The sequence below is a fragment of the Lepus europaeus genome, chromosome 4 (assembly GCF_033115175.1).
Source record: "Lepus europaeus isolate LE1 chromosome 4, mLepTim1.pri, whole genome shotgun sequence".
Taxonomy (NCBI): domain Eukaryota; kingdom Metazoa; phylum Chordata; class Mammalia; order Lagomorpha; family Leporidae; genus Lepus; species Lepus europaeus.
The window spans coordinates 40,348,543-40,364,136 of NC_084830.1; the positions used below are offsets into that span (position 1 = coordinate 40,348,543).

At 41.2% G+C, this 15,594-nt stretch overlaps 1 protein-coding gene across 3 annotated transcripts in view; it reads left to right on the forward strand.

Annotated features, from left to right (window-relative positions):
• Positions 1-15,594, forward strand: part of AZIN1 (antizyme inhibitor 1) — a 35,840-nt gene that overhangs the window by 7,174 nt on the left and 13,072 nt on the right. For 2 of the 3 annotated variants that reach the window (XM_062188154.1, XM_062188157.1), the window contains exons 3-4: positions 12,079-12,275; positions 15,105-15,278. In XM_062188154.1, coding sequence (XP_062044138.1) covers positions 12,174-12,275; positions 15,105-15,278 — 276 coding nt within the window. In that variant the 5' untranslated portion in view covers positions 12,079-12,173. Of the gene's footprint in view, positions 1-6,559; positions 6,706-12,078; positions 12,276-15,104; positions 15,279-15,594 lie in introns of all 3 variants that reach the window. The other variant, XM_062188156.1, reaches the window with a different exon arrangement.

The window sequence follows — 15,594 nt, forward strand, 5'->3', positions numbered from 1 at the left end:
TGAATACTTGTGTCATTATATGCTTCCTCCCAGGTGCATTGACTGGAATTTGGAAGCAGCAGTAGAAGTGTCTTCCAGGCACTCCAGTAATGGAATACTAGTTTCCCAAATGGTGGCTTAACCTGCTGGACCACAGCACCCTTTCCCCAAAGTAATTCCTTTATAGTTTCCTTAATGTGACCTAAACTAATTTTGGGAAATAAACTTGACCTGAATCTGTTCTAATTTGAGACTGTTTTTAATCTTATCCCATTTAATGTTAATATTCCTAAATTTTAATCTTAACCCATTTAATGTTAATATTCCTAAATTTTGCTAATATTGTGATTACAGAAGGCTGATTCATATTTTGGTTACATTTGTTTTATTTACATGTCTACACACAAAATACTGTTTCATATCAGAGATTACAAATTTAGGACTATCTGGTCCCAAATGTTTCTTGAATTAGTAAAAATGCAGAAATGTGTTGTTCTCACATATAAGTGTGCTCTATTGGATACTAATATCCTGAGATTAATTTTTTGTGGAGCAGTACTACTATTTGGAAACCATTAAAAGGACTTAAAACAGTAGCCTTCGTGGAACTTACTTGTCACATGGCATTGCAAGGCATGGGCTATATGAACTCTGAACTGTGTTTATTTGTAATTACCTCAGTTTTGTGCAGGTTACCTGAGTTCTATGATTTGGTTTCAGGATTAGGTGTTTTATTGTTTGTTTGTTTTAAAGATGTATTTGAAAGGCAGAATTACAGGGAGAGATCTGCCGGATCACTCCCCAAAAGGCAAAAACCGCCAGGCAGAAGCCAGGAGTGTCATCCAGATCTCTCACGTGAGTGCCAGGGGCCCAAGTACTTGTGTCATCTTCCACTGCTTACCCAGGTGCATTAGCAGGGCGCTGGATCAGAAGTGGAGCAGCTGGGATCCCAGTGGTGCAGGCTGCTGTGCCATAACATTGGCCCCTCAGGATTAGGTTTTAAGTCAAGGAACCACCTGAACATTGAGATCATTCCATTATGAACTCTTGTAGAAAGTCTAGAATAATATGTGTACAACATTTGAGTGCTGTACAGATATATTGACAATATTTTAATATTGATTTTTTTTTTAGGTTATTGTGATGGGCCCCCTAAAACTTTAAATCTGGAAAACGAAATAAGCCTGTAGTAATTCTAGTGGATCTGGTGATTAAAGTCAGATTAAATTAACTATTCTCATATACCTGATAGTGTAGTTTGTATTCAAGTACAGATGTGCCTTAGATATTGTGGGTTTGCTCTCAGATCACTGCAATAAAGTAAGTTATATGACTATTTTGGCTTCCCAGTGTGTATAAAAGTTGTTTACACTATACTGTAGTCTTTTAAAGTGTACATTATGTCTGAATAAACAATGTACATATCTTAATTAAGAAATGTTGTTGGAACAGGCATTTAGCCTAGTGGTTAGATGCCCACATCTCTGGATTTGATTTCCTGGCTCCTGTCCCTCAGGCCAGCTGCCCACCAGCGCAGACCTGAGAGGCAGCAGTGGTGACTCAAGTAATTGTGTTCCTGGCCTTGGCCCTGGCTGTTTGAGATATTTGAAGTGAACCAGTGGTTGGGACTTCCGTCTTTCTTATACAAATATTTAAAAATTAAAAATTAAGATTCCCCCCCCCCCCAATAAAATTTTGCTGCTAAAAAAAAAAGCTAATAATCATCTGAGCTATTTGGAAAAGGATGCCAGTGGACTTGCTGCATGAAGGGTTGCCACAAACCTTCAGTTTACAAGGTATGCCTGGATAGAGTAGATCCAATTAGTTTATTTGTTTAAATGGACTTCACCAATGGTTTTAAAACTTTTTTGCTGGCCGGCGCTGTGACTCACTAGGCTAATCCTCCGCCTGCAGCACTGGCACCCTGGGTTCTAGTCCCAATTGAAGCACCGGTTCTGTCCCGGTTGCTCCTCTTCTAATCCAGCTCTCTGCTGTGGCCCGGGAAGGCAGTGAAAGATGGTCTAGGTGCTTGGGCCCTGCACCCGCATGGGAGACCAGGAGGAAGCACCTGGCTCCTGGCTTCAGACTGACGCAGCCCACCGGCTGTAGCGGCCATTTGGGAAGTGAACCAATGGAAGGAAGACCTTTCTCCCTCTCTCTCTCTAACTCTGTCTGTCAAAAAACAAAAACACTTTTTTGCCCAGATGTCATAAGTTGACTGTTCTTGTAAGACGTTTATAAGGACATCAGCATTTTACATATTCATGCTCTGCCTTCTAATTGTTTTGAATTTACATGTCTTAACAGGACCTGCCCTATTTAAGTTAGGATGTTAACAAATATTCTTTATGAATTTGTCAGTGCTACTTTTTAAAAGTATGTTTATCAAAACCCTTGCCATGATAAAGTAATATTTAAATGGTGGCTCAGTGCTTGTGTAAAAGTAGAAAACTATTCTGTATATGCACAGTGTGATGATTGTCATGTTAATGGATAAACAAGATTTGGGGGACATGGTATTCTTGCTTTAGGTAAATTAAGAGAGCTAAAAAGATTAGAGGGGATAGAAGGCTCTTGCATTAATTGTAAAAGATAGATGAGCTGAGAAAAAATTTGAGTAGTGACTACTAACCTGTGTGTTCTGTTAAAGCAGTCTTCATCCAAACTATTCTTGCTTCAAGAGGTTTTCAGTTTGTTTCTCATGTATCTTCCTTAAAACCAAACATTTTGGGACACTGAACTCCAATTACTGCAAATGAGCTATTGCAGAAAGGTTTGGAAACCGTAAAACCTAAGGAAATAGTAGGCTGGCCATTGTGCAGATAGCCCAAGGAGGCACTCCTAATTGAATTGCTCACATACTGGCAAGGCCCAGAAAACAGATAATATGTCCTTCACCTGCATTCCAAGATCCTCCTTGCCCACTTAAGCAATTTGTCGCATAATGGAACAGAGGTTTAGCCATCTGGTTCTCTAATCCACTGTTCTTCATTGTATCACACAAGTAGAAAGTATTTATTTATCAATAGTGCAAGTCTCCATTTAGGAATTACTTCCTGTGAAATTTTGTTACCATTTGTTCATTTATTGTCTAGTGCTGTCAACTTTTGGATTGATCTTTGTTACTTGGGAGCAAAGGCATTTTTGGGAATGGGTTTTATTTTTTTGCTCTGTGATGTGCAGACTTAATCTCTAGAACTTTGAAAATTTCTTATAGAAACAGCATCCTTCAGAACAGTAGCCACAAGACAGGTGGCTATGAATTTAATAAATTAAAGCTAAATGAAATTAGAGATTTATTTTTTTAAAAAAAGATTATTTATTTATTTATTTGAGAGGTAGAGTTAACAGACAGTGAGAGGAAGAGACAGAGAGAAAGGTCTTCCTTCCATTGGTTCACTACCCAATTGGCCGCAATGGCCGGAGCTGCGCCGATCCAAAGCCAAGAACCAGGAGCTTCTTCCCGGTCTCCCACATGGGCGCAGGGACCCAAGGACTTGGGCCTTCTACTATTCCAGGTCATAGCAGAGAGCTGGATCAGAAGTGGAGCAGCCAGGACTTGAACTGGCGCCCATATGGGATGCTGGCAATGCAGGCAGCGGCTTTACCCACTGTGGCACAGCGCTGGCCCTGAGGGCAACATTCTTAATCACAGCAGAGAGCTGGAGTGGAAGAGGAGCAGCCAGGACCCGAACCCAGCGCCCATATGGGTTGCCAGCACCCCAGGCCTAGGATTAACCTACTGCTCCACTGCGCCCGCCACTACTTTTTTTTTTTTTTTTTTTTTTTTTTAAGATTTTATTTGTTTACTTGAAAGAGAGACAGAGAGAGATCTTCCATCCACTGGTTAACTTCCTCCGTTGCATGAGACCACATCCTAAGTGCTAGGGTGCTATCCAGCACCAGTAGAGGACATTTTACTCATCCACTGGAAGTTCTACTGGACAGTACTACTTTGGGAGAATTATTGTGAGCAGAGTAGCAGTAGCCGTAATCTTAAAGCATTTATTAACAAAACTGTACAGATTATATACAGTGTTCATTCTCCATGATTGTCTAATAAACTGATTGTTCCTTAACTGTAAGGGGTTTCCAGTTGTATATTCTATCTAGTTGAATTCTTCAGTTTCCTAGCATGTTCTTAGGATGTGACTCCTTAAATAACTCTTGTGTGCTCCTACAGGCTGCAATTAATATTAGCTTTATGTTGACATTAGATTATCTCTTATCTGTTTCTTACTCTTTGCAAGGATCCTCTGACACCCAGTTTGTAGTACCTTTAGATTCAACATAATCAGCATGCTGTATGTGAGTTGACCAAGAGTAGGATAGGGTATTAGAGTATGTTAACAAGGACATTGAAACAAAATAATTCCCACATACACAAACGGGAGTATTTGAAGATATCCTTTTTTAAAGATTTATTTATTTATTTGACAGAATTAACACAGAGAGAAGAGGCAGAGAGAGAGGGGTTTTCCATCTTTTGGTTCACTCCCCAGCTAGCTGCAACGGGTGGAGTCGTGCTGATCTGAAGCAAGGAGCCAGGAGCTTCTTCCCAGTCTCCCACATGGGTGGCCTTGGGCCATCTTCCACTGATTTCCCAGGCCATAGCAGAGAACTGAATCTGAAGTGGAGCAGCCACGTGTTGAACTGGCACTCATATGGGATGCTGGCACTGCACGCGGCAGCTTTACCCACTACACCACAGCACCAGCCCCTTGAAGATATCCTAATAGGACAATAAGAATGAGTAAAAGATTTGAAAACCATTTGTTACTAACCTAGCAGTTCTACTGTATTATGTGCCCTAAACTCTGGCACCTAGACCAGTGCTACTTAGAACTGTCAGCAGGATTGGGTCTCAGAGAGAGATGTGGTTCACTCCCAAATGGCTGCAACAGGCCCTATTGGGCTAGGCAGAAGCCCGGAGCCAGTAATTCCATCCTGGTCTCCCATGTGGGTGGCAGGAGCCCAGTGACTTGGACCATCATCTGCTCTCTTCACAGGCTCATTTGCAGGAAGCTGGAATCGGACGTGAAGCAGCCAGGACTCAAACCAGCACTCGGATAGGAGTTGCTGGGGTTGCAAATGCCAGTTTACCTTGCCATAATGCCAATCTTAAGTTTTATGTATAATTTTTTTTTTTTTTTTTGACAGAGTGGATAGTGAGAGAGAGACAGAGAGAAAGGTCTTCCTTTTTGCCATTGGTTCACCCTCCAATGGCCGCCGCGGTTGGCGCGCTGCGGCCGGCGCACCGCGCTGATCCGATGGCAGGAGCCAGGTGCTTCTCCTGGTCTCCCATGGGGTGCAGGGCCCAAGGACTTGGGCCATCCTCCACTGCCTTCCCGGGTCACAGCAGAGAGCTGGCCTGGAAGAGGGGCAACCGGGATAGAATCCGGTGCCCCAACCAGGACTAGAACCCGGTGTGCCGGCGCTGCAAGGTGGAGGATTAGCCTGTTAAGCCACGGTGCCGGCCAATAAAAACAAATTTTCCTTGTGCATAGGCGGCAGGTAGGCAGTGAGATCTTCCCTAAGGTAACTAAGTTTCTTTAAAAGGTTTATTCATTATACTGCATTGAAAATGGGAAAGCTAGAAAATTTAGGATTAATATACATCTCAATTACCAAAGGGGGTTAAATATTTGTGTGCAAGAACACACATACTGTCTCCAGCTAAAAATTCCATCTTTACATCGAATAATCAAAACACTTTGCTTTCTAAGGGTGCCTAATCATGTCTGCTCCATATGTAAAAGTAATACGGATTGCTGTGAAAAATCCTGAATTTCATTTTCTCCTTAAGATACATTTTAACATTTCTTCTGAGGCATTTTGTTAGATAGCCTGTGTACAGGCACTTCAACTTAACCTGTCTGGCTTATTCCTTTGGTTTTCTCCTTTTTTTTTTTTACTTCTTCCATCCATCCTGTTTATTCTTATTCCCTTTTAAAATGTTCTTAGGCAGTCACTTTTGGTGTTCATCCTCTAGGGTTACTCAGTTTTTTTCCAACCTCATCACCTGAAAATACTCAGTGTAGGCTTTTGTTACTGTTTGCCGTTTAATTTTGCTGCAGTATGGCAAAAGTTTATTTGATCTTAGGATCACCACCCAGTTAATTGGAAATCCTACCAGGTTGAGTATGTAGCTTCCTGGAACTGCTTTTTTTTTTTTTTTTAATTGATTCTAACTTGCTCCAGGCCTCACATCCATTATGCCGAAGTCATCCTTTTTCAGTCTTCTAGTGCTCTCCTGGGCAACTATTTATTTGTAAAAGTATTCTGTATGGGTAAGTAACCTTTTTTTTCTCTTGTAGGTAGTATGCAGAGGAGACTTAAGATTGTCTGTTTTTATAAGGTTGTGAGCTGTTGCCACATCATCGAGTGTTTATATAAAAATATAGGTAGAACTACCAGTAGGCATTTTCCGTAATAGTGTAAGTTTCAAGATATCTTAAGCTCTCATTTTTAATGAGCAAAAGATGTATTAGACAAGTGGTTGTATATTAAGGTTGGGTTTCCTGCGTAGGTGTCTCGAACAGTACTCTCAACCTTTCAGCTCTCCCTGTTCTACTTCCAGGGAGGTCTTCACTTCAGAAATCCAAGACTCATATTCATCCAGCCTGGTGTCAAGTGGGCTGTTGCTGCCAGAATTATCTTGTGATTATTTGAGAGATGTATCAGTTTCTTCTGAAGTACAATCAACTGTAGAAGCCTTTGTAGCAGGTGTGTAACAAGGCAAGTGCCCAGCTGCTGCAGCCGCTACTCTCGATGAACATGAGGACTGAACTTCCTCATGAACGGCTCCAGGGAGCAGCGTTTGGTTCTTTGGAGCCTTTTGTTTCTTTTGGCAGCTCTTCATGGAAAATGTATTGTCAAAAAAACACCGATATAAAGGTGTAAATAAGGGGTCGTTATGTCTTCTTTTCTTCCCAGCTATGAGTCCAAGAAGTGACTGCTCAATGAAAATAGTGTCATGATTATAGCAACTATAATAGTGTAGAATAATCTGAATTTTGGACCATATATTAATAAGATACTTGTTTTTAAAAAGAGTTTAGATATGCTTGTGTGTAGAGAACACTTTTTAGTGTGTATTATACCAGTAAACTTGAGAGCTTTTATTGAAAATAAACTTGTTACACTAAAACATTTTGATGAGGAGAACCTGAGATTCTCGCTGAGTAGATTTTGGAAAGTGCAATGCAACTAAGCCAAGGCCCAGCAGCACAGAGTGGAGTGAATGGTGGGCCATGATGTGTTGGAGCCAGTAATCAGTGCCATTGCTCATTTGGAAGCCAGAAAGTACAGCGCAGTGTCCATTGGGAGACTTGGGGAGAGGCCTGGTTTCACTGTGCTAGGAGCTTGTGAGGTCCTGGAAAGTGTTCCTTGTGCTGTCGAAAACCGGAGTAGTAACAGCGTGGACCTGGCGTGCAGTATAAACTGTGCCCACTCACGACATATGCACTTAGCTTTCATGCTGGCTCCTTGGAACATGCCATGTTTCAGATTTTCGGCTTAACATGTAATTTGCCAATTAACGTTAGTGTTTCTTAAAAATGCTCTAGCTAAATGTTTCTTAGTGCTTTAAATGAAGCAAAAATGTTAGAACACAAACCCTTTTTTGTTATCAGAGTGCTGTAAAGTGTTTTTGCCAGCATATTAAGAAAAATATAAAGACTCCAAGAGGTATGGCGCTCCTTTGAGTTAGGGGTATTGAAGGTAGGAAAGACTCAAGATCAGCCCAGCCTTGCCGACTTTTCAGTTGTTGGAAATTTTGAACTTCCAAATGACACTAGGTTTGCACAAAGACTATATTGCCCAAATTGTATTGGAAAACCTGTATCCTTGAAAGTATTTATATTTTGCAGGTTGTTCTGAGGGGTTAGTTTTTCCTGGACCTAGCTTGGGTTTACAGTAACTGATAGTTGAGCATTGAATTTACTTGTGGGTGACTTGCATATCAAAGCTATGCACTCCTTAGGAATGTGAAAGATGGGCCTCTGTTTTCAACAGTTCTTGGAGTTCCTTACCACCACTTCTAATTCTGTTTCTAAGACCCTCCTCTGGGCCAAGAATTTCTGGGAATCCCAAAGCCTTCAGGAAGTATGTAATTATTTCCTCATCATTCTTGGTAAAATTAAGGAAATCAAATAACATTGCATATGCTGCATCTTGTTAATGCTTTTGGGTGTGCCTGAATGCTTTTTGTCAAACTGCTGGTACAGTAAGAACTTTCTTATCAGCGGGATCCTTTTTTGTCAGTTTGGTTAACCACCTGCACTACTTCTAAAGTGACCATTCCATTTCAGAGATGAAAAGTCACTTCACAAACAATATATATTTAGAGCAGGACTTGCTTTCCAATATTTTTACTCACTTTGGTAGTATATTTTCATTTTGATGCCATTATTTGCCAACTTTTTGTTTGACTTTCGATTCACATTTCAAATGATTGCCCTTGTAGAAAAGTCTAGTTTACAGTGACAGGAAGCAGTTCTCTGGTTGCCTTGGTTGTGTGGGGTGGAGTCAGATTTACTACAAAAAGCACATGGGAGAACATACCTTTATGGTAATGATGATAATACAGTTGTAGATGTTTGTCAGAATGGATGCATGTTATTGCATGTTAACTATTGATAAATAAGGTGGATGAGAAAAGAAATAGTTTCAAGTTTTAGGATCTCCAAATCTAAAACCAGACAAAGAATAAGAGTAATAGAGTCATAGAAAGCAAAGTAGAGGGGCCAGTGCTGTGGCATAAAGGGTTGAGCTGCCAGCATACTGTATGGATGCTGGTTCAAGTCCAGGCTGCTCCACTTTCAATCCAGCTCCCTGCTGATGTGCCTAAGAAAGCAGCAGAGGATGGCCCATGATGCTTGGGCTCCTGCACCCATGTGGAAGACCTGGATGAAGTTCCTGGCTCCTGGCTTCAGCCTGGCCTAGCCCTGGCCATTTTGGCCATTTGGGGAGTGAACCAGCAGATAGATCACTGTCTCTCTCTTTGCCTTTCAATTTAAGTAAAATAAATCTTAAAAAAAAAGTAGGAAGGCTAAACAGTTTGATCACCAGCATCTCCAGAGGTAGCCTTTTTACTTAATTACTTGTGCCTCAGTGTCTTCATGTGTAAAATGGGGATAGTACCGTTATTGTAGTTTTGATGGTTAAGAGAATACTGAATAAAGAGCAGTGCCTGGCATACTGCTATAAACATGCTTGCTGTTATATGTAAGCCAGTTTAGCAGGCAATGAGAAGTTGAATCTACTAGATAATGTTCTTGAAATGGCTGGGAAAAAAAAAAAAAAAAAAAAAACCTCTCTGTTCCTGTGATTTATTACTCCAGAAAAGCTGTCAAGGATGTGGCAATCAGCAGGTAAGACTAGATCCAGTGCATGAGGATCTGAATGTTAGAGGAAAGTGACCAGTCTTGTAAGTACTGCGGCTCTAGGACACGGAGGTTGATCTTGTCCTGGTTGAGGTTTTTAGCACGTGGCAGCAGTTAGTTGCCTGTGGTGGTCCATAATTGATCATCAAAGTGTTCCCCAGTGAGAGGGTACATCAGAGTTTGTTAAAGATGGAATTAAAAGAGAAATATTTTGGTGCAAAACATTTTTAAATCCATGCATATGAGAATTCTTAAAAGTTCATGAAAAACAGATTTCATGGGCTTCAAACATCTTGCACCTGGAAAAACTTTTAATTCAAGTATTAAGTGCCCTCCTACTTACATACAGTAGAATATGCTTAGAGATTCAAGAACCGAAATAATGGGATAAAGGGAATTTTTAGCACTTTTTAAGGTCTAAAAATCTTGATTAATTTTTTCCGTTAGTAGAATAGATGGAAGCTACCTGTTAAAACAACAACAAAAACCAGCGGTACTAATCAGGAAATTCATACTTTGCTCCTTATTTACCTTGACATTTACCTTTCTGAGTGAGTGGCCCCTTTCTATTGCCTTTAGTGCTTGCTTGAATGTGTCCCTGAGATTCATTTTCTAGCTGGAGTTGCTTAAAACACACATCCTTACCCAGGGCAGATTTAATCATTTGTGGTGTAGCAGCCTGTAGAAGAATGCCCAGGTTGTGGTTTGACTAAGTACTAGATTTTATGCAGATAAGCGTAAATTTACTCCTTTGGTAAAACAAAAGTAATTCCTCAGCTTTCCATGTCTACCACAGCATGAAAGAGATCGGACAGTTGGACTAAATGTAGTCAGGTTCTTGGAATATAAAACTGTTAGTGTTAAAGATAAAGCTAAGTATTATTGTATCTCATGACATTTGACTACAAGTATATCTTATTGAGGAGTTGTTTTGGGGTACTTTGGGAACCATTGAATCGGGATGCACTTCCAGGATAAGAAACCTTACTTGACTTCTAGCATGGGGCCTGGGGAGGGGGGTAGGGGGGAGGAATCAAGGACACAGGCAGGGGCCGGCGCCGCAGCTCACTAGGCTAATCATCCGCCTGCGGCGCCGGCACACCAGGTTCTAGTCCCGGTCGGGGCGCTGGATTCTGTCCTGGTTGCCCCTCTTCCAGGCCAGCTCTCTGCTATGGCCCAGGAAGGCAGTGGAGGATGGCCCAAGTCCTTGGGCCCTGCACCCGCATGGGAGACCAGGAGAAGCACCTGGCTCCTGGCTTCAGATCAGCGCGATGCGCCGGCTGCAGTGGCCATTGGGGGTGGTGAACCAGCGGCAAAAAGGAAGACCTTTCTCTCTGTCTCTCTCTCTCTCACTGTCCACTCTGCCTGTCAAAAAAAAAAAAAAAAAAAAAAAAAGGACACAGGCAGGAAGACTGAGGTTTTACAACGGGTTGCTGAGACAGCCGGTCTAGGCCTGTTATTAATGTGGCAGTCTGAAAGCGGTACCAGACAGTGAGACAACAAACCAGTGTTATGTCAGTGTATGCTGCTACAGAGAAGAGGAGGTGAACTGGGGGAGGAGGAGAGGTTTATTTGGTTGATTGATCAGCTGATTGACTGGAGAAGGATAGGGTTAAGTCTGAATGAAGCTTTTTTTTTTTTTTTTAATCCTTAATAACTGGCTCAATGTACAGGTAGCTGGCTTATACCTTGTTACTGATTTTGATGACATTTTTGTGTAACATTTATCCTGCAGTTATGTGTTATGGATGCAGTGTATTGAAGTCAGACTAGTATTTTAATAATTTCTTGGCTACAAATAGTTGTCTGTACTTTATTTTCTAAAATTTATTTGAAAGGCTATGAGAGAGGAAAAGATCTATTTGTTGGTTCACTCCTGAAATGCCTGCAACAGTAACAAAGCCAGGTGTCCAGAACTCAGTCCCAGTCTTCCATGTGAGTGGCATTGACCCAAATCCTTGAGCCATCACCTGCTGGTTTCCAGGGTGCTCATTAGCAGTAATGCTTGGAACCCAGGCATCCTGATATGGGATGCAGACTTTTCAAGTGGCTTCTTAATCCATCCTGTCAAATGCCTGCCTCAAACTGTCTAGTTAAAATGAGTAAAATTTTGTTACAAAGCATAACACAAGAGACTAATGTAGCCTGGGTCTGCAACACTGGGTACCTAGGTTGACCATGGCTTATGATAAATTGTGCACATATGTGAATTACCCTCTGAAGAATACTGAGGGACTGATGTTCCGCACAGTGACAAAGTCACTGCTTGGGATGCCTGCGCCCCCTATTGGAGTGCCTCGGTTGAGTTCCGTTCACTCTACCTCCAGTTGAGCTTCCTGCTTACGCACACTCTAGGAGGTAGCAGGTGATGGCTTAAATACCAGAGTCCCTGCCACCCACGTGGGAGATCAGGATTAAGTTCCAGGCTCCTTGCATCTGTCTTTCCCAGCTCTATTGGAGGTATTTTGGTGAGGGAACCAGTTGATCTCTCTGCCTTTTAGATAAGATGAAAATAGAAATTTTTAAATAACAAATTGTACTGGGCTTTTTTTTTTTTTAAGAGATTTACTTTTATATTTGCATTTACTTTTCAGTGGGCATTGTTTCTGAGTGTTACCTGATTGTGTAAATTCCTCACTAAATTGGGCACTTGCCATAGGCTTTCATAATTATTGAAGTAATACCAACTTTGATACAATTTCTGTTTTGACAGTTTGTTGCATATTCTAAGGACCCAGACATAGGCTTGGTGGCCCGTCTCTTGTTTTTCCTGGTTTATGACTTTCGGCTTTGTGGAATACGGCTGAGATGAAAGGATTTATTGACGATGCAAACTACTCCGTTGGCCTGTTGGATGAAGGAACAAACCTTGGAAATGTTATTGATAACTATGTATATGAACATACCCTGGTAAGTGCCATCTCACATTTCTCAAATACATTGTTAATATATTCCAAATTTGAATACATCGGTGCTTTATTAATTTCTAATGTGTGAATCTGATAAAATTGCTTGATTCAGTTGTTTTCCAGCTTGACTTGAAGCACACCTCCACTTTTGTTCTCATTGATGAGTGTGATGTGGTTTTTTATTTCAATTCATTCCATTAAAAAACAAAAAAACTTCTTGGTGGCCGTTTCTCTGCTATTCCTTTTAGTGCCTGGCTCTTGTGTGTCCTATTTATTTTCTTGACATAATTGCCAGAAAACTTTCTAATTGATACATGACCCACATTTAGGTTTCTTGACTTTATTCTTCCATGGATTTTAATAAAATGTACATGTAGTCTTGGTTGTGGATTTTGACTGGTAATTTATTCTAAGTGCTTAACGCCTCTGTACCACCCCAGGAGTCAACTTCAGCAAAATCACGCTCCCTGCTACTTACCTAGGTGATTTACTTTCATTTTAGACTTAGTTATAGAATTTATTGACTTGTTGGAGCTAATTTCTCATATTCCCAAATTTGTTGAAGAATCATTGTTGTGTTACTGGTGTCCAGTAATACGATAACCCCAAAAAGTCTCCATTTTCCTCTGGCCCTTCAGTCTACATACATATAGATAGACTCAAGTTTTATGCTCACTCTGGAAAAATCCCTTTATATCTCTCCTTCTTCGCCATTAAGCTTCTTGGGGAAAAAAAAATAGTGACACTTGTTACATTATTCAACCGATTTCTGCCCATCTATCAACAGGAAGCTCCTGGTTAGATTTTGGTAACCTTTTCTTAGTCACCTATCCTTTTCTGGCTTTTGCAACAGTTTCCTGCTTCAGGTAAATTCTTTGAAATATTTCTCTTATCCATTCTTGGCCCACAGCCTAAATTAAATTATCCCACAATTAGTAGGGTTTATTTGGAGTCCTCTGTTCTGTTTTCTGATAGCCTCATTGCATTATGTGGCTCAAAGATACTACTTCGTCTTGTTTCTGAGTGGGTCTGTCTGCCCATCTGTCTTTTTTCTCCCTACCATCCTTTATTGTCTTCTGTAGTTCTGTTTTATTAATTCAGTTTGCCTTTGCTCAGATCATCCCAGTGACCTCCTAACTGACCTGCAAGCTTTGCATTTTCAACTCCTATGGTGCCTAAGAAAGGAAACTGAACCTGCCCCTACCTTTTTTTATCCTTGTTCTTTTTGTGGTGCCCTTAGAATACTGTGAATGACATGTCTGTGACAGTGGGTAACTTGATCACAGCTGTTCCAGAATTGCCATATCACTTATTTATTGGAGGGGGGGTGGGCCAGCAGGGTGAGATCGATTGATCTTCCATCCACTGGCCTCACATGTACGTGATGGGCTCAAGCACTTGGGTCATCCTCTGCTGCTCTCCCAGGTGCATTAGCAAGGAGCTGGATCAGAAGCAGTTGGAACTCCAGTATGGGATGCCAGCAGCTTAGATTGCTGCACCACAGTGTTAGCCCACAAGATGTAATTTTAATGGAGCTGTATTTAGTTTTCTTAACATTCCTGGTTCTCACTGTATTAGAAAATTAGATGCTGAGCTGCCAGCTGTGTTTTTTATGTTTTTTATAATCAAACTTTTTTTAAAAAGCTTTATTATTTATTTGGAAGGTAGAGTTATGGAGAGAAAAGGAAAGAAATCTTCCCACCATTAGTTTACTCCCCAAATGCCACAATGGCCAGAGCTGGGCTAGGCCGAAGCCAGGAGCTTCTTCCAGGTCTTCCATGTGGATACAGGGGCCCAGGAACTTGGTCCATCCTCTGTTGCTTTTCCAGGTGCATTAGCAGGGAGCTGGATTGGAAGTAGAGCAGCTAGGACTCAAACCTATACCTATATGGGATGCTAGCATCTTAGGCGGTGGCTTAAACCACTACACCACAGTGCCAGCCCCCTATAATTTAACTTTTAAAAAACTTGTTTGAAACAGATCTCCTTCATGCTGGATCACTTTCCAGATGACCACAGCAACAAGGGTGGACTAGGTTGAAGCCAGGGTCAGCTCCATCCAGGTCTCATGTAGTGGGCAGGAATCTACTCAGAGCCATCACTGCTCCCTCACAGGGTGCACATTATCAGAAAGCCCATGAAGGACTCAGGGCTGGAAATTCCAGTGCTGTGAGCATCCCAAGGAATGTCTGAACCAGTGCACCAAACTTCCACTGTTTAAAAAAGTTGGAGACAGGGCTGGTGCTGCTGTGTAGCCAATTGGGCCACCACCTACAGTGCCGGCATCCCATATGGGCACCGGTTCTAGTCCTGGCTGCTCCGCTTCGGATCCAGCTCTCTACTATGGCTTAGGGAAGCAGTAGAAGATGGCCCGAGTCCTTGGGCTCCTGCACCCATGTGGGAGACCCAGAAGAAACTCCTGCTCCAAAGCTTTGACCATTGTGGCTGTCTGGGGAGTGAACCAGCGGATGGAAGACACACATAACACACACACACACATACATCCCACCGCCTCTGCCTCTCTGCAACAATGCCTTTCAAATATATCTTATGAAAAAAAAGATTTGGAGAAGCATGGAAAGAAAGGTTTCCTTCCCTCAACTACCAAGAAGTGAACTTGAAGCATTTGTCACTTAAATTGATAGGTTTTTTAATCTCCAAGGAGAGAATATTTTATATGGCAGTATGTAACAGCAAAAAGGTCTAAAAAGAACAAATATGCTTTTATTAGTCACTAGATCTGGTTAATAAACTTTAAATATGCTGGTGAGCATGTTCATGATCTTTTGATTGTGTGTTTTTTTGTTGTTTTTTTACATAACCATAACAGACAGGGAAAAGTGCGTTTTTTGTGGGAGATCTTGGAAAGATTGTGAAGAAACACAGTCAATGGCAGAATGTAGTGGCTCAGATTAAGCCATTCTATACAGTGAAATGCAACTCTGCTCCAGCTGTACTTGAGATTTTGGCAGCTCTTGGAACTGGATTTGCTTGTTCCAGTAAAGTAAGTTTTGTTTTTGTTTTATTACAACATTTTAAGATTCACCTAAACTTTTATTTATCCACAGCATAGAACAGTGCAAGGAAGTTTGACTTTTGGGTGGAGTTTTTAAATAATTGTTTAAATTTGCAATTTAATGTTGGAAATTTAAAATTTTATTGTGATCAACCTTTGTGAAGCTTTCTCTTTATTATTAATCAAAAATTATTTGTTCTTCTTTCTTAGGCTAGAGCTAGCCATAGAGCAGGCTACTTCTGACTGCATAGGCAGCTATTTCTAAACTACCAGATTGCTCTGGTACTTCTTTTTAAAGGTTTTT